Source organism: Protomyctophum bolini, assembly GCF_963924005.1.
Source record: "Protomyctophum bolini genome assembly, chromosome: 14".
Lineage (NCBI taxonomy): Eukaryota > Metazoa > Chordata > Actinopteri > Myctophiformes > Myctophidae > Protomyctophum > Protomyctophum bolini.
The window spans coordinates 5,807,205-5,827,414 of NC_137875.1; the positions used below are offsets into that span (position 1 = coordinate 5,807,205).

A 20,210-nucleotide genomic window follows, 5' to 3' on the forward strand; every position below is an offset into this window, starting at 1 on the left:
CATGTATGGTGTTGTACGTCCCTTAGAAAACCTTAGAAACCTGACCCATCTTTCTCTCTCCCTCAGACAAAACAACACACTGCAGAAACAGAACAGAAGGAGACAAAAGACCCACTCCGACATAGAGAGTTATAGAAGGGAGAGAGAGGAAAGTACAGAATACAGTAATAGGGACTGTAATTGTCTCGTCCATTTATCAGCACCATTCATCCATCGGTAAAAGCACAGCAAGACTCTTACACTATACACTACAGCACTCAGAATGAAATGAACCACATAAAAGACCTCGCAGACAGCAGTATGGTGTCAGAACTGCCTCGCAGACAGCAGTATAGTGTCAGAACTAAAAGACCTCGCAGACAGCAGTATAGTGTCAGAACTGCCTCGCAGACAGCAGTATGGTGTCAGAACTACCTCGCAGACAGCAGTATAGTGTCAGAACTAAAAGACCTCGCAGACAGCAGTATAGTGTCAGAACTACCTCGCAGACAGCAGTATAGTGTCAGAACTAAAAGACCTCGCAGACAGCAGTATAGTGTCAGAACTAAAAGACCTCGCAGACCTGGCTTGTGTCAGTCTGCAGCGGCGGAGCGCCGGAGACAGACAAGCTAAGCCGCTCTGATCTCCGTGAGGAGGCGTTTGAGCTACTAGCCGCTGACTAGTGGACTTCCACTCCAAACTCCCTCAAGCTCTCAAGATTCAGCAACGTCCCCGTTAGTTCCGCCGTTCTCTGTGGACGTCAGCCCACCCCGGGGGGCCATGCCATCACCCTGAACCACACACGCCACTCGCTGCTGGGTTAGGTAGACACCCCACCGCCCCAGTACCAGACAGAGGGAGGGAGGGAGGATGTGTGAGACGAGGCAGAGAAAAGGATATCGCTTAAATCGTCTAAATTGGTTTGTATAACGGGCTAAAATGGTAAAACTTGAAATTGAGAGGTAGACATGAAGTGAGGAGGAAGAGGAGGTGACAGGGCTGAGAATAATTGAGAGAACGAGGGACAGACTGAGGAGTTACAAATGGAGGTGTGCAGGGTTTGATTGGCTGGGGAGTTGGGCAGGAAATGGAGGTGTGTGTAGGGTTTGATTGGCTGGGGAGTTGGGCAGGAAATGGAGGTGTGTAGGGTTTGATTGGCTGGGGAGTTGGGCAGGAAATCCATGGCTCCGTTTTTGATATAATCCTCTGGTTCATTTGTTTTGTAACTGTATATCTGTTAACATTTAACAAAAACTAATTTACTATAGTCCCTTTAAGTGGTTTACACTTTACATGTTTTTCTTTTCTTTCTTCCTTTTCTTTATTTTACAAATCTAACCCTGGAGGTGAGTGCTGGGAGGCTGTGATCAACATGGGGCCCTCTAAGGAGCTGGTATAGACTAGGGCCGGCTAGGGGGGGGCGAAATGGAGGCAAGACTGACAAGAACATTGTCTTTGTGTGTTTTCCACCTTGTGTTCATTTTCCTTCACACAAGTGAATAGAGCTCAGAGATACAAACAGGAAACTACCTGACAAGTGTGTGTGTGTGTGTGTCGGGGGTTGAATATTATGGTTGTTCGACAGGAAAACAATGTGCTTCATTGCAGGGAGAGAGAACAGCTCTCTGAATGAAAGATGGAGGGAGGGAGAGAGAACAGCTCTCTGAATGACAGAGGGAGGGAGAGAGAACAGCTCTCTGAATGACAGAGGGAGGGAGAGAGAACAGCTCTCTGAATGAAAGAGGGAGGGAGAGAGAACAGCTCTCTGAATGAAAGAGGGAGGGAGAGAGAACAGCTCTCTGAATGACAGAGGGAGGGAGAGAGAACAGCTCTCTGAATGAAAGAGGGAGGGAGAGAGAACAGCTCTCTGAATGACAGAGGGAGGGAGAGAGAACAGCTCTCTGAATGACAGAGGGAGGGAGAGAGAACAGCTCTCTGAATGACAGAGGGAGGGAGAGAGAACAGCTCTCTGAATGACAGAGGGAGGGAGAGAGGGAGGGAGAGAGAACAGCTCTCTGAATGACAGAGGGAGGGAGAGAGGGAGGGAGAGAGAACAGCTCTCTGAATGACAGAGGGAGGGAGGGAGGGAGAGAGAACAGCTCTCTGAATGACAGAGGGAGGGAGGGAGGGAGAGAGAACAGCTCTCTGAATGACAGAGGGAGGGAGGGAGGGAGAGAGAACAGCTCTCTGAATGACAGAGGGAGGGAGGGAGGGAGATAGAACAGCTCTCTTACCTGTGCAATCTGTCCTCCAGTAGTTCAATGTACTTTGTGGCGTTCTCCTTCAGTCTGCTCTCTGTACAAAGAGAGAGAATCAGAGAGAGAATCAGAGAGAGAGAGACGCCTGTTACTTGCACTTCATTTGCCACTTGTGTTGCCCACGGCGGGGGTATCCTAGCAACAAATCACAGCTCCAGCGCCATTAAAACCCAACCAAGTCATTATTGATGAGTGCAATGTGGACGCTATTAGGAAAGCTAGACGTTATGGTGGTTGTGCAAAAAAAAAAAAAAGGAAAAAAAGGAAGGTGCGAAAAACAGAAGCCCAGGCCAGCTGTGTCTCGCTACACAGAAAGGAAAAAAAAATCCTCAGTGTTAAATTATAAATGTTTAACTCAGAGAGTGAACAAATGTAAATGTTCGGTTAAAACTCAGGGGTTAAAAAATTAAATAAAATAAATTAAAAAAACATATTTTGCTGTGCATGAACACTGTGCATGCATTGGGAGGGCAGGATGGGTCTCTCAAGCTCCTAATTGAGAGAACGTGCCCGTAAGGCTGCAAGGAAACGCCACCACGATGGGCACATAATATAAGGCCCTTAATGCCATGCCAGGTTTTTCTGGTGAGGGGCACGAGGTTGGACGCGTAGCTGGTGTTCTGCCTACTGCACCCCACCAGCCAGCACACTGTGCCTGAGGAAGCAGACACACACACACACACACACACACACACACACACACACACACACACACACACACACACACAGCCAGGGTGTGGGTTCCTCTGGAGCTCTTTCTCGCAGCAGAGGAGGGGAATGTGAGCGTTGTTAATGAGCTCATGTATGAAACATGAGAACAGAGTACCGCCTGCAGCGGCCCTCCCTCTGAACACAATATGATGCACTTAAAACAAAACTCACTCCATATCAAACTGTAGATTGCACACCGCACGGTCTCGCTGCGCACGCATGCATTCATATGGACACTTAATACTTGCAGACAGACACACAGAAAAACATGCACTTGTTGTGCACGCACAGCGGATATCCATGAAATAATATGGTCTATACTAGCATAGTAGATCACATTGTGAAATTCTGTGTGGCACAAGCTCACACGTACATGCACATACATGCATGCACACACGCACGCACGCACGACTGTCACATTTCAAACCATGTACAATTCAACCGACCACTTATATATTCTGTGCATTTTCCAACAGTGGGGACGCACGCAGAGACAGATAGAAACCTAATTGGGTCTCCAGCCTGAAATGAGAATCACACTGGGCTTCTGAAGTCTAATTTGTATTATTGTCTCCGGTGGTGGTTATTAGACAGCCATGACTCCAGGATGAGACAAGTTGGGGAGGGGGGTGCACAGTGGGGGGGGGGGGGGGGTGCACAGTGGGGGGGTGGGCACAGTGGGGGGGTGGGCACCGTGGGGGGTTGGCCACAGTTGGGGGGCAGGAGGCAGAATAGCAATATGGATTTGAGATAGCAGTGTTATGTTACACATTACTGTACATGAATGCAGGCACACATTTTTGAAAATGTAACGTGTGAGGATTGTTATACAACTGTATTCTGTAACTGTCACAGGCCTCCATCTTAATTAAATATAAAGATAAAAGATAAAGAAATCTTTATTGTCCGTTAAATTTGACGTAAAATGGAAAATTGTCTTTAGTTTGGCATAGAGAGAAATTACTTCCGTGAACCAGGGGAATCGAGGGGACGAGCGAGTGACGTCAGGACTTCGGCTTATCTAAAATGTCCACAGCCGTTGGCACAAACAAGTCTTGTTGTAATCCTTCTTTTTTTGTTAATTTCACGCCAAGCCACCTGATCGTATTCTTGTCACAGCCCCTGTATGTCTCATTTTGTCTCTTCTCTTTCGTCCTGGGCATTGGGAGACCATCATTTCTACTGCTCATTGAAAAGTCCCCACTTGGCCTGGCTGGGGAGATATTGCACTTATACGAGCTTGAGGCTGTACTGTACTACTCATCCACAGAAGGCATCTTACCCGACAATAAAATGACTCAATGAAAGATTAGAGAGACCACCACCACCAACTAATATACTTAAGACCTAAAGATTTTGTGAAAATAACGTTTAATTAATTGGAGAGAGAAGGAAAAAAAGTCAGACTACAGATTTAGCCCACAGTATTCAGGCCAGTGTGTAGTCTGTGTGTGTGTGTCTCACACTAACACATAGAGAGAGAGACAGAGAGACAGAGAGAGAGAGAGAGAGAGGGAGAGATCATACCTGCTTGTCATTTCCGTTGAAAATGGACAAATGGGCTCAGAGAGAATAACAGGGCCGGTGGAATAGACACCACACATGTGTCGTACTGTATATTATGGTATTATGTTGTATGTGTGGACCAGACAGACGACTCACTTACTGTAACAACCTCTCTAATTGCTGTCTGAGATCCCATCCCACCTGCCAGAGCCTACTGTATGTCAGCCTATACTGTATAATACCCACCTGACAGAGCCTATGTCAGCCTATATATCCAATGGCTGCTCAGTTGAGCGGTGTGCCATGACATAGCCACTGAATAATACATGGCCGTCTTAGAACCCGCTGCCAAAGGTATGGGGGTGTGTGTGTGTGCACAGACATGACATATAGTAGGCTACAGTACTAGAGTTCTCCTCTCACTCCTCTGGCATCCATTCAAAAACACTTACGCATTATACTAATTATTTAAAAAGAAATAGTGGATCTACAAACTTGAGTTTGTAGACGATCTTATTGAATGTTTTGGGAAATTGTCGCCTATATATTTTTTTTTAATAAATTATCATCAGTAGTGCTTTTATTCATGGTGGAAAAAATAATAATATTCACATTCTGTGTGAATATTGTGTGAACACATCCCGGCTCCTCCTCCTGTCCACATGTGGAAGTGTCCTTGGGCAAGACACTGAACCCTACATTGCCTCCAATGAGTCGGTCGGTGTGAGCTCGCCACCATTGGTGTAAAGCGCTTTGAGTACTTGGAAAAGCGCTATAAAAATGCAATTCATTCTGTGTGGGACCGGATGTCCTCATGACACAAACGGAGAAGTTTTAAATTAATAGCACTAAATAAATAGGAAAAGACAAGACCATTTCACGATAACAAACATCCGAAATCCGACGATATCTCGTTCCATATCACAAAATTGATATTATATATTTTTTGATATAAGCTAGGGCTTTTTCTCAATTCCCCCAATAAAGTTTTTAGCATTGTTGCAACGGGTCCGCGTCAATATGCCGACGGTCCATTGGTCCGATCGACAACCTACCTCAAACCCTCACCCTAACCCTAACCTCCCCCGGGGCAGACACCTAAACCTAACCACCCACCCTCTCCCGACCCCCAGCGCACCTCGCACCTATGGTCCGTCGGATCATAGGGTGCTTCCCTGTTGCAACAACACCCAGCCTCTTCTCTGACAGGAGAAAACAATATGTTCTTTATCCCATTCTGGACGGTGTTTTAAACAAAGCATTAGGTTATACTTTAGCTATTTTTCAATAGCTAAAAGTATAACATAATGCACTAAAAGGGACTTCCCTCCGGCCCAGAATGGGATAAATAAGGCAGTGTTCTTCTGGTCGGGGGGGGGATTCATAAACCTCCCAAAGGTATTCACAGATCCGGGATTAGGAAATTCATGAGTCTAGCTAGCTTCCTCTGGTGTGCCAGTGATCTCTGCGTGGCGCTAAACATCACCCGCTCTGAGCATTCTCTGCCAAAGAGATCCAGGCCAATATGAGCCCAGCAGCGAATAGAGGAGGATATATTCATTTGCAACACAAACAAACCACCGGCGACAGAGAGACGACGCCGCCATTGAGAGATGATGAAAATGAAAACCGTGGCACTTGACTTTAACCCATTCTGACCTGAGATCAGATTCATACGAGGTTACCACTGGACACACACTGGTCTGATTAACCCATTCTGACCCGAGATCAGATTCTAAAAATGTCAGTCGCTCTTCGATTTTTCAAAAATAGCAGACCTACAAGCTTGTAGCGCGCCACTCGGTGGCGCGCTATGAGCTTGTAGATCTGCTATTTTTCAATAGCTAAAGCATAACATGACGCTAACACCAAAACGGGTTCCCGTTCAGAATGGGTTAATACGAGAAGGTCATCCAATTGCTAATTCATTACTCCAATTAAGATTTGGAGTAATGATTTTTTTCTTTCACTTGAACAGATTCAATGTCGTTATACATTTATAATGGCCTCCGTGTGTATCTAATGATTATAATCAGCCGTTTAGAGAGACAGTGCAAATGGAGCAGATTGGTGTCACGTGGTAGAGTGAGTCCCACGTGATGCCGTTATGTGCTTAAAATTAAAGTCTGTTAAGAGTTTCACAAGAAGGCTTTTAAACCATTTAGACCCGACGTCGAAAAAAATAATCACACCCGTGTGAACTGAGTGGTGCAATCCCCCCCCCCCCCCACCACCTCTCTCTCTCTCTCTCTCTCTCTCTCTCTCTCTCTCTCATTAGCAGCACTCTCTCTGTTTCTGGTGCCCCCTACTGGTACTAATATAGTCATATACTCGTGCTCATGACACAGACACATAGGTAGACACGGACATTGCTGGTTGTACTTGTAGGAGAAGCAACAAAAAAAACGTTCGTTGTGAAAGAATATATATATCCAAAGATTGGCACCAACGATTTCTCAAAAATAGCAGATCTACAAGCTCGCTATGAGCTTGTAGATCTGCTATTTTTCCAACAGCTAAAGCATAACACCAAAAGGGGGTTCCCGCCCAAAATGGGTTAAACCTTGCACGACACGCTGCAACTATGGGTATATATTTGCACCTCCTTCTAATGCAGCATAATTAATTATTTCGCTGCCTTCGTTGTAACAAACGAAAGTGGCCCCGGCGACTACACTAGGCCTCCTCGCAGGTCGTCAAACAAATTAGAGGCGGCACCCGTTATATGTATGCAAGCGCAGAAACCAACCAACCACCGACGCACACACGTGACGCACGCACGCCGTTATGAACGCGGGGTGTACGAGGCATAATAAGGCCGAAGAGGAATGGCTGTGTCTGGGTAATTGAGTTGAAGGCACTGCCAGCGACTGTGATTAATGTCTCTCAGCCAACAGCAGCAGCACAGTACGGCCCCGCGCTGTTTTCCCCTTCGACATTACAGCGCCGCTTTGCTGCAGGTATAACACAAACACGGTGTCAGCATTAATGCACAAACATTCACCATTTCTGTACCAATGTATTACTGTGTTCATTCATGGTACACAATACATCTGCTCTTAACCCATTCTGACCTGGGGGAACAGATTCTACTAAATGTCTTCTGAAAACCCCTATGTTTTCCATGTCAGTGGTTCTCAAACTATTTCATGTCAAGGACCCCCAAAATTATATGTAATTGGCCGCTGCCAATCCCCCCCCCATCTGAAAATATGTTGTTCCAGTGACTTCCCCAGAAGCAAAGATTTGAGGTAAAAACGTTCACTCTGAAAGAAGTAAGATTTGCACTACATTTTCACGATTTTTCAAAGAAATAGCAGACCTACAAAGCTTGTACATCTGCTATTTGTCCAATAGCTAAAGCATAACACAATGCTTTAAAAGGGGGTTCCCGCTCAGAATGGGTTAACAGCAGGCCGGTGGCGTGGTGGTGAGTGGAGTGGAGACAGGCAGACTGACTGATGTGTCTGACAGACACTCCATAATAAAACCCAGGATCCGTCAAGGCTCAAAGCATATAGCAGCATGCGGACTGAAGCTAGCACAGCACAATAATACAGTACTGTACGCCATGCACTAATAATCCATTCCATTTTGAAAAATACAGCGCTTTTGTGTACAGTTATAGCCTACGGGTTACGGGTGGATATCCATTTCACATTGGCTGTGAAATTCTCTGGCTTGAAATGACACTGGCTGTTTGTTGTTGTTGTTGTTATCATGTCTGATATCAAACTAAGCAACCAGAGTTTGTTAAAAAAAAAAAGACGAAGCCTCGAGGGTTACTCGACTGTGGACGTTTTTCCACTGCTGATTGAATCTGGGTAGACACTAAAGAGAAAAGGATGAAGAGAAGTGGAAATGCCTGGTCCTCAAAAGCCCTCTACCCTGAAAAGACCTGCTCACATTCCTTGTTCCACTTAAGAGTGGGCTTTTCTACCTTTGTTGTGGTGGCATGTCTTTATGTATTAGCAACGCCAGCGGCACTGTGACATAACTAGTTTGGTTGACACAGATTTTAATGTAAATTACTACCATCTCCAGAGGGGTGCAGTGGGCTCAGTCAACACTGCTTATTTTGTTTATTTGCTTTGGTAGTCTTTAGGGGGTATTGGAGGTTAGGACTACCTCTCTGACAACTCCACAATGGAACGCTATTCTCTGCTGGATAGACAAGCAAAGTGAAAGCTGACACAACATTACAGAGACAAAAACCAGGAAATGCATGCGCTCCCGCCTCCCTCCCAGGCCCATTTAAACCACCACTATACACTGCTCTCAATCACAGCAGACGCCCTTTAGGAAGAGAGAGCTGTCACACATTCCCGTTAGGAAGAGAGAGCTGTCACACATTCCGTCGAGCGCTCAACAAAAGCACCCTGGAAAAGAGGCAGAGTCATGAATAAGTCATACGCTGCGTTACTGTCTGTGCGCCATTAACAGGCAATCGTGGCTATTTAATTACATGGAGTGGGACGAGAACGATAGCGTTTTGTCACGTCCACTTTGTGCTCGCACCCAAACAACGCTGCAGGACTGGGGTGTGTGTGTGTGGTGTGTGTGTGTGTGTGTGTGTGTGTGTGTGTGTGTGTGTGTGTGTGTGTGTGTGTGTGTGTGTGTGTGTGTGTGTGTGTGTGTGTGGTGTGTGTGTGTGTGTGTGTGTGCATGGCGGGAATTGTGGCCTGGCGGTCGGACACGCTCACAAATCCCGCTGCAGTCCCCGGGCCCACAAATAAATACCATTCCCGTCACAGCGCCAGAGGTGACACTGGGGGTGACAGCAATATGCTGAGGAAAGGAGGGGTGTGATGCAAGCTCGGCTCAACAGGATGTTCTATGAAAGAAAAAAACGAAATGAAACTATAAAAAAGGATTGAGACGAAGAAGTGAACGTTACGAGACTCAGAGATATAGTCGTATGATCGCCTCGCCACAGATCACAGCCGTGGGGGTTGAGGGTTCGACGCCAAAGCAACAGAGGAGATCAATCATTTGATGAATCAACAGAGAGCCACTATAAAAGGGACCCATTCATATTCGGACGTGGCGTCCACATTAACCCATTCTGGGCGGGAGCCGGGAACCCCTTTTGGTTTTTTCAAAGCATTATGTTATGCTTTAGCTATTGAAAAATAGCAGATCTATACAAGCTCATAGCGCGGCACCGAGTGCCGCGCTATGAGCTTGTATAGATCTGCTATTTTTGAGAAATCGCGAATATTTGAATATATATATTCTTTCAGAGCGAACGTTTTCAACTCAAATCGTTGCTTCTAATCTGGGGAAGTCCTGGAACAACATATTTTCAGATTCGGTCGGTGGCCAAATCCAGATATTTTTGGGGGTCCTTGACATGAAATATAGTTTGAGAACGACTGACATACATTAGAAACATGCGTTTTTCAGAAAACTGTCTTAGATTTAGAAGGCATTTGTAGAATCGTCTAAACCAGGTCTAAATGGGTTAAACCGCACTGACCCCTGGGGGGGGGGGGAGGGGGGGTCATTTATACAACTCTTGTTCTTGAGCCGTTCAATTATTTATTCGTGAATTTAGTCTCACTTGAGATCTCTCTCTGGGGGATAAAATTATACTCTCTCTCAACGGGGAATTAACCCATTATGGGCGGGAACCCCTTTTGGTGTTAGCATTACGTTATGCTTTAGCTATTGAAAAATAGCAGATCTACAAGCTCATAGCGCGCCACCGAGTGGCGCGCTATGAGCTTGTAGGTCTGCTATTTTTGAAAAATCGAAGAGCGACTGACATAGAAGACATTTTTTAGAATCTGATCTCAGGTCAGAATGGAAAACTGTCAGGATGTAGAAGACATTTTTAGAATCTGATCTCAGGTCAGAATGAATTAAACCCCCCATTATGGGTGAGGGCTGTGGAATCATCAGCACTCGATGACGGCAACGGCAATTTACAGCGTAATGGTTCCAAGAGCAGAACGCTTCCCTCACCACGCAGGGCTGAAACGTTCAGTCAGGTTAGAGCACTTAAGTCCTATTTTCAATAACCTATTAGGGCATTCACTTCTAGTCATTTTTACTAGTTGACTAGTTGCCTAGTTTACTAGGGGGAGGGGGGGTGTACATTGGTGACTATATGAATGAAACTTTATTGACAGCCGTAGCCAGTAGATGACAAACCACAATTAAAAACATACAGAACGGGCCCAGGCGGTCGCGTAACCGTCTGGGCACCCGACTGGTAATCCAGTCGCAGTGTGCCGCGGGTTCGACTCCCGAGCCCGACACAGCCTTTACTGCATGTCTTCCCCCATCTCTCTCCCGTTTCCTGTCAGCCTATACTGTCTGTCCCTTCAAAAACCAATAAAAGGCGTAAGCCGCAAAAAATATCTTAAAAAAAAACAAAAAAAACATACAGAACAGTTACAAATAAATACATTGGTTCATAAAACTCTAAAACTCTCGGTATCTAACAGTGCTAAACCTAGGATTAGTCAACACCTTAATCACGTTATTATGTGACATATAACTATACATCTACCTGATCTTGTAGGCCAACAAAATCTGGGAATAATAAATAAACTTTATTTTTTTTAGTACCAACAAGGTCGACTAGTGGATTTACTAGTCAACTATAGTAAACTAGTCGCCTAGTTGCTTAATGCCCTATAATGTATAACATTATTCCGAAAATAGGCGATTTACGTTTTTTCTTTAAAAGATTGTTATTTTCATTCATTTATTTATTTTTTGTTCCCATTTGCACAGTAGTAAGAGTACTGACATTTTTTGGCATCTTTGGTCTCGGGGGGAGGGGTGGGTGGGATTGTTTGTTTTTGTGTTTTTTGTTTCTTGTTTTCTTTAGTCATTCATGATGTTAACGTATCTTATTGTGATTTTTTGTCTTTAATAAAAAAACATTTGATAACAAAAAAAAAAAGATTGTCGAACAATGCACTGCTTGTGTAAACACACTCTTCTTTAGCTTCCTTTGAAGATGCAACAACTGACATGACAATAAGGTCTTTTCAGAAAAGAAGAAGCTTCATGTGATGAATGACACTAATGACACTAATGTCAGGCTGGATATAAGCATATGCAAGATGTGCCTCAAAAACCACCGAAAGGCGACCACCATCTTGACTTTGAAGCTGGCAAAAAAAAAAAAAGAAGGAAAAAAATATATCCCCTGCCCCTCCAGGTATAAACAAATGGTAATGTGCCGTTTGTGGGCTATCAATTTCGAGCTAGTGTGCCAGCCCCTCATTACCCAATGGGATGACAGCTTAATGAAACCCCTGCACTCTTTGTCATCCAGGCTCAGAGGAACTCTGCCTGCCATATAATGGCCGCCCACTTTGAGCACTTTGAGCAAGGCACTACACCCAGTCATTAACTCACCATATTCTCTTCCCACACATTCATGATGTGGTTTACTTTACAGTTCACACACACACACCTGATTCCAATCCCTTTGTTTATCCACATCAACGTCCCAACGTCCCAATATATTAACCCATTCTGACCTGAGATCAGATTCTAACGCACAGAAGAATGGTGGTTCTTTAACTCATTTTGACCTGAGATCAGATTCATACGAGGTTTCCACTGGACACACACTGGTCTGATTAACCCATTTTGGCCTGAGATCAGATTCTAAAAATGTCTTAAATCCTGACAGTTTAAAAAAATAGCAGACCTACAAGCTCGTAACGCGCCACTCGGTGGCGCGCTATGAGCTTGTAGATCTGCTATTTTTCAATAGCTAAAGCATAACCTAATGCCAACACCAAAATGGGTTCCCTCCCAAAATGGGTTAATTCTCTCCTCTGCCATCATTCGCCTCCTGTTTCCCCGGGTAAAGCCTACTGCATAATATTATTCCTCCTCCTGAAGCATAGCATGCGTCTGTCTGAGGATACGTTGACGTGAACTGTGTGAGTGTTTGATCCTTCGTGATGAGATAAATACTATATCCAATCCATCCATAACAATGCAATCCGGGCCTGAACCAAGATGTATACATGGTGAAATGGTGCCCCCTAGTGGTGACACTATAGATTAGAACATGCCTTCAACAGAAGACAATGGGATTATGATTATGATGATGATGCAATCCTATATCCCAGTCTGTAGACCCAGAGGACATATCTGTAGCACCTTAAAGGCTTCACAATCATACAAGCTATATGGAAATGTACATGTACATTAATGTACAAAAAAAATGTACATGTACATTAATGTACAAAATGTACATGTTCATTACACAAATGTATGTAAATGTACATTAATGTACAAAAATGTACATGTACATCAATGTACAAAAATGTACATGTACATCAATGTACAAAAATGTACATGTACATTACACAATGTATGTAAAATTGTAAATGTACAAAATGTAGCTTGTTCTACAAGCTCATAGCGCGACGACACACAAGCTTGTACTGCTATTTTTGAAATGTTTTGATTATTTTGTGCAATATATTGAATGTATATTTTTTGACAGTGAACGTTTTTTTAACTCATATATTTGCTTCTGGGGGGTGGGGGGGGAGGGGTCCCCTGGAACAGCATATTTTCAGACGGGGGTCTGAAAATGTGTGGGTCTCAAAGGTTTGAGAACCACTGACACAGAAACGTAGCTTTTTCAGAAGACTGTCAGGATTTAGATTTAGAAGACATCTGTAGAATCTGGTCTCACAGAAGAGGATGTTAGATCATTGCTAACTGTGCCCTGGGGACGTGACGCCAGGCCAGTTTTTTGGTCCAAGTTAACCCATTCTGACCGGGCACCCATTTTGGTGTTAGCATCATGTTATGCTTTACCTATTGAAAAATAGCAGATCTACAAGCTCATATCGCGCCACCGAGTGGCGCGATACGAGCTTGTAGGTCTGCTATTTTTGAAAAATTCGAAGAACGACTGACATTTTTAGAATCTGATCTCAGGTCAGAATGGGTTCATCAGACCAGTGTGTGTCCAGTGGAAACCTTGTATGAATCTGATCTCAGGTCAGAATGGGTTAACCCAGGACTCATCACTTCTCCGCCCACCTGCCACCTCTCCTCCCCCGTCTTCCAAGGCTCGGAGTGGAATGACCTTTGTTAGAAATGCCTCTGTGACTGACGGGCTGGGTTTAGCAGCAGTGCAGCTGGTGCCGTCTTGTCAAAATCCATTCACCTCTCAACGCCAAGCCACCTCAAGAAGGGTTGTAAGCTAAATTCCCCCCCCCCCCGACACGCATTTTGTTACAATCGTGTTCGGAGTGGGTACAGAGAGAGGCAGGGCTGGCCTGGGACAAAAATTCGGCCTGGTCATTTTCGCGCGAATTTGGCCCAGACCGGCCCACCACAACCAGCGCACAGATAGCAGAAACTCTACCGCCCGCTCCGTCGAGGCACACACAAACAAACAAGCCCTAATAATACCACCACTTTTACAGAACAACATAAATGATACAAAGCACCAGACAACAACACAACCCTTTGTTGCTCTCACAAGAATGCTGGCAAAAGGATTCAAGATAGAAGAGGGTTTATTTGTCAGTCACTTTGCCTGCCAACAAAACTAAAACTTTTTAAAGAAATCGCGAATCTTTGAATATATATTCTTTCAGAGCGAACGTTTTCAACTCAAATTGTTGCTTCTGGGGGAGTCCTGGAACAACATATTTTCAGATTCGGTCGGTGGCCAAATCCAGATATTTTTGGGGGTCCTTGACATGAAATAGTTTGAGAACGACTGACATAGAAACATGCGTTTTTCAGAAAACTGTCTAGATTTAGTTGAATTTTTTTTATCATATCATAACTTGAGCGGCCCCCTACCTGGACCCTATCTACAAAGTTACTGCTAGCAACTAAAGTTTTCAAAATAAATGTAGTGGAGCAAAAGCACGACATTTGCCTCTGAGATGTAAGTAAACAGAAAAGTCCCATCTGATTGTATTACACAACGTCAAACTCTGTACAGCTGTACGAAAAGCTTGAATTATTCTTGAATTATTCTCTTTCTATCCTAAGTGTTTGTTTAATGAAAATCCACTGTAGACATTATGTTATGAGCTACTTTCTGTCCTTGCAGGTGATTCTTTGCAGTTTGCTCGTTTAGATATCACTCAACTTGCCCTGCGTAGCGTACCACCTGTTTTGAATTTTGCACATAACGCAGGAGGCAGCAGGACATTGCTTTATGGCCTCGCCTACACACTGTAGGCGTTTTAAAGTTGTCGGCGAGTCATCAGATCGTTGTGTATTTCACACTGCAGGAGTCTTTTTATTTATTTTATCGTCTGTCATTATATTGTTGTAGCTTTCACACTAAACGATTGGTCACAGACTAGGCATCACACACTGCAAGAGTTCACCAAGATGCGATCCAGACCCGATATTCATTTGTTTCTATTTTATTAATTTTTTACATCTCACGCACGTTGCATGATGTTGTGATACGAGCGCGAGACCGACACAGAGGACGCCCCTCTCTCTCTCTCTCTCTGTGCACGCCACACACACAGGAATAGCCAGGCTACACAGACCGTCACAGGACGCCTCTCTCTTTCTGCGTGCACGCCACACACACAGGAATGCCAGGCTACACAGCATAATGTTTGTGACAGCGTGTAGTGTAGCCTACGTGGGCTGCAGTGAAACAGGACGTTAAATCTTGATTTTCATGAAATAACTCTGTCTCTCTCCGCGCGCACACACACACACACACACACACACACACACACACACACACACACACACAGTGTCTGACTCACCGTGCTGCGCTCCTCTCTGCCCCAGCTCCTGCTTGAGGAGCCGGTGCGTCTCCTTCCTCCTGGACAGCTCCTGGCCGTTCCCGGAGCTCAGCGCGTGGAGCCTCCTGGCCAGGCCCTCCAGACGGTCCCGCTCCGCGCACACCGCCTTGACCTCTGCCCTCAGCTCCTTGGCGCTGCCGAAGTCGTTACCTGTATATATACCTTAAACTTTAATGGGAGCGCTCCGATCGTTGATGCGCTTAATTAAGTCGAGCTAATGGGAAGCGATGGAGGTAAATGAGGTAAACAAATAAAAAGGAGGAGAGACATGTGTGTGTGTGTGTGTGTGTGTGTGTGTGTGTGTAGTGGAGGAGGGATGGGGGTGTTCGGGGTCACCTGAGATGGCCGCCAGTTTAGCTTCATGCAGGGCCAAGAGCTGAGTCTCCGTCTCGCTAACTTTTCTCCGTAGGCTGCCGGACAGCCTCTGGCTCATCACCACCTGGAGAGAGAGAGAGAGAACAGAGCAAGAGGACGGAGAGAGAGAGAGAGAGGGTAAGATTGAGAGTGAGAGAGGAGAGAGAGAGAGGGTGAGAGAGAGAGGGTGAGCTCCCTGAAACTGACCGTTCAGGCACAAGGGTCCCGAAGGATGCTCGCAACTCAACCCCCGACTTACGTCCCAGTAGCTAAACCTCAATCAGAACCACTAGGGAAAGAACAGGTCCGCACAATCCGTTGGAACCACTCCGGAACTATACTGTGGACCGGGACTGAGAGGTATACAATTCTGGTATGGTGTTTAATGCCAGAAGTTGTTTTATTATTCTCTTTTGTGGCATACATACAAGACAAGTTGAAGTTATAGTGTACAACAGTCTTAAGGTTACCAGCCGTATAACACCGGCGTTCGTTCTTATTAAACTTCACAGATTAATTTTCCTTCCTCTTTCTGTGTCCTTTCTGCTATGAATACTATGCATGCAGCGTGCGAAGGGCCAACGCGTTACTCTGTCCATAACCTTTAAAAAACCCACATCTTAAACAAGGGAAATATGAAATGCCCACACAGGATGTCGTTAGAATGTCACGGAGGAATGAAAGGCCATGAACCTGCCGGGGGAGGGGGGGGGGGTTCTCATCACCTCTGAGGGGCTGATGACTGTCATGCAGCCCGCCTCGCCTCGCCCCCACCTCAGGAGTATAGCCGCCCTATTTCCAATTTCCAATACTTTCTACTCCACTACATCTCAGATAGATCCAAACTTTTGATTTGAAAACTTTAGTTACTAGCAGTATTGTCAAAACAGCACACATGATGCATTGTGAACTTGTATACATCTGCTGTTTTCAGTGCACAACACCTGCGCACATGAACTATAAGTATAACCATAGAGTATAAAGAAGGATAGAGATCATAGATAAACTGGAGCGTTAATTTTAATTTAATAAATGTGATTATTCTTTTATTTTTTAACATTCGAGTATTCATTCGAATATGGAATATTCGTTGGCAGCACTAGACAAAACCATCCATGCTGCCATATATTCTGTGAGTGTGGACTGTGGAGTTACATGCAGTACAGTAGAGTACACCTACTGAACATACAGTATGTTATCCATAGGGTAGAAATTAGTGGTGTCAAAAAATATCGATATGAATCGATAATCGATTTTAACATTAACGATGCGACTACATCGATGCACGTGCGTCTGGATCGGTCAAAATAGCGTCTGCATCGGACGTTGGTTCGATCCTAAAGCTGCGAATCGATATAATTCAACTAACTGCTGGAAAAACACAGATGTACAAGCCCAAAGCGCTGTGCATTGCGACGGGTAGATAGCTTGTAGATCTGCTACTTCCAGCGCAGGACGGGCGCATGCTTATGATGACGCTCTATATGCATCAGCAGCCAGCAACAACAGACGAGCACTATAGCAGCATAAACCACTCGTTGTCAGACGGAATACACACGCAGATACGAGTCACGACACAGCATTATTGCACATCTGTGCTTTGCCTTTCATCCACGCTTCTATAGCCTTTTACATTTCATTTCCCATCCACGGGCACAAGCAACGTGATATCAACAGCTTCCACCCGATCTGGATGGTCGTGTTGTTTCTGACGAGGGTAGCATATAGTTAGCATGGGAGCTAACATTAGTTTAACTCTGGTCCATATCGTTAGAATAACCTTAATAACTCTATGGTCCATTCGTTCCCCAACCCTCACAGTCGATGCTGCGTTTACACGGGCAGACACAAAGACGAATGGGAATATCATTTGGAGCAGGCCGAGCAGCTACTGTACACGTCTGTTTGCATCGACAGTATGACTGTATCGTTGCGTCTGGTTTCACTGTCCACAGCAGGCAGATCTGTCAAAACAATGCACTTCCCAAAGCTCAGAGATATGCCACCACCTATAAATTCAAACCCAGAATGTCTTTCCCCAGCTATCTCATTCCACTTTCATTTATTTTATTCCATAGTCTTAGTTTTTCTCTTATAAAGTTGTTTTTATTAGTTTTCTAATGTTCCCCTTGAAAAGCGTCTAAGTACTCAGAGAAGCATTATATAATTAAATAATAATATCACTATTATTATTACTACTTTTTTAATTGCCTATTCATTCATTGATTCACTCATATCCAAATCCATTTGAAAAAAAAGCTCACTGATCAGGTCAAATAGGCCTATTGATATGTGATTAATTTAGATTAATTAATCACAAATCCTCCAATTAATTAGATGTTTTTTTTAAGTCCCAACCCTATTCTTTATAGATCTAGCTTCAAATAAAAAATCTAAAAAAGGTTAAATGTGTCAGATCGCACCGTATCGTATCGAATCGCATCGAATCGCCTCAAATTCCACAAAATCGAAATCGCATCGAATTCCACCGAATCGAATCGAATTCGAATCGTTCTGTGTATAAATGTATCGTCTCTGAATCGCATCGTAGCCCATGCATATCGATACGTATCGAATCGTCTTGTAAAGGACAGATGCACACCCCTAGTAGAAATGCATGCACTCATACAGTAAACCAGTTAGATCTTTCTCTCTCACTTTCGAAAGCAACACACACACACACACACACACACACACACACACACACACACACACACACACACAGGCTAGGACAAGGTAATGAGGCAATTTTCTGATGTTCATAGTGGCTCCAGGCTATGTACAGGAACATAGATGTTACTCATCGCTGCATATTTCCATACAGTTACTGTACATTACGTTTAGAGATGTAATTGCAATGTAAACTAGAACTGCACTCTGCCGAGTGCATACTTGCTTGTTGCACACTAGTAGGCCATAAATGGCCTACTAGTGCGCAAGCAGAGCGCGCAAGTACTTTCGACCGCTGGAAACTATCACATCTCAGTATCTCTGTGAAGGAACGTTTGAAATGTATAATCATTACGTGTAACTATTTGCTACCCAACTACTTTTTTACAGAAAAATGAATCATTGATATGTGATGAAAAAAAAGGTATATAAACTGAATTAAAATATATTATACAGTATAATTATTTTATTACTTATTGTAAATTGTCAATTGTTTTAAATGTATTTCATTTTGTACTATAGTGATATTAATACTAAATCATGATCAGAGTAATATGTGTCTCTAACTTCAATTTCTGTAATAATACTTTCAAATTTGTTGAAATATACATGATCTAAAATACTTCCGAAATCTGTAGTTGGATTTGTTAACCAGATACCACATTACGTCATCATTGAGAGCTGGGACCAGAGTACATGGTGTGTATTACCGTGGGCTCTCATACAGAGTATGTAGTTGTAATTTGATTAGCAGTATACTGTGGTTACTTGGTTCCAAAAAGTGACAGCCAAGTCTTTTTCAACGGTAAGTCTGTGCCTGGTTTGCTGGGACCAGTTACCACATTACGTCATCGTTGAGAGCTGGGACCAGAGTACATGGTGTGTATATGTATGACTAGCTCTCAGTGATGACGTAAGAGAAATGGTCATCTGTGTAATCTGGTCCCACCAGATACCACATTACGTCATCGTTGAGAGCTGGGACCAGAGAACACGGTGTGTATATGTATGACTAGCTCTCAGTGATGACGTAAGAGATATGGTCATCTGTGTAGTCTGGTCCCAGCAGACCAGGCACAGATTTACAAATTACAAATCACATTACAACTACATACAGAGTATGTAGTTGTAATTTGATTAGCAGTATACTGTGGTTACTTGGTTCCAAAAAGTGAAGCCAAGTTTTTTTCAACCGTAAGTCTGTGCCTGGTTTGCTGGGACCAGTTACAACATTACGTCATCGTTGAGAACTGGGACCAGAGTACATGGTGTGTATATGTATGACTAGCTCTCAGTGATGACGTAAGAGATATGGTCATCTGTGTAGTCTGGTCCCAGCAGACCAGGCACAGATTTACAAATTACAAATCACATTACAACTATAGAGTATGTAGTTGTAATTTGATTAGCAGTATACTGTGGTTACTTGGTTCCAAAAAGTGAAGCCAAGTTTTTTTCAACCGTAAATCTGTGCCTGGTTTGCTGGGACCAGTTACAACATTACGTCATCGTTGAGAACCGGGACCAGAGTACATGGTGTGTATATGACGTAATGTTGTAACTTGTAACTTGTAACTAGTCCCAGCAAACCAGGCACAGACTTACGGTTGAAGAAAACTTGGCTTCACTTCAAAGAGACCAAGCGAAATGATTACTTGCGCGCTCTGCTTGCGCAAGTAATTAGCTGTCCTAACGCAGGGATTCTCAGCCTTCTGGGCACCACCAGGCCTCCTGGTGGCGCTATAAAAGGACGCATGATGAGGATTTTTGTTCAAAACGGGGCCAATCCTGCAAACTATGAAAGCCAATGTTAGCCAATTAGGATGGAATATGAAATATCGGACACATCAGTCTTGAACACATGACTATAGAGATACTGTGTAACGATTTGCGGATTTTTTGCTCACGGTGGTGGTTCGACGTCAGGCCTAATGGGTTAATGTCTGAG

General features: G+C 44.1%; 1 protein-coding gene across 1 annotated transcript in view; it reads right to left on the minus strand.

Moving 5' to 3' along the window:
- disc1 (DISC1 scaffold protein) overlaps positions 1 to 20,210 on the minus strand; it is a gene marked incomplete at its 5' end in the record, with an annotated part of 59,840 nt that overhangs the window by 22,747 nt on the left and 16,883 nt on the right. Inside the window, 3 exons of the mRNA XM_080782122.1 lie at positions 2,214 to 2,274; positions 15,200 to 15,388; positions 15,575 to 15,677. Coding sequence (XP_080638248.1) covers positions 2,214 to 2,274; positions 15,200 to 15,388; positions 15,575 to 15,677 — 353 coding nt within the window. The remainder of the gene's footprint in view (positions 1 to 2,213; positions 2,275 to 15,199; positions 15,389 to 15,574; positions 15,678 to 20,210) is intronic.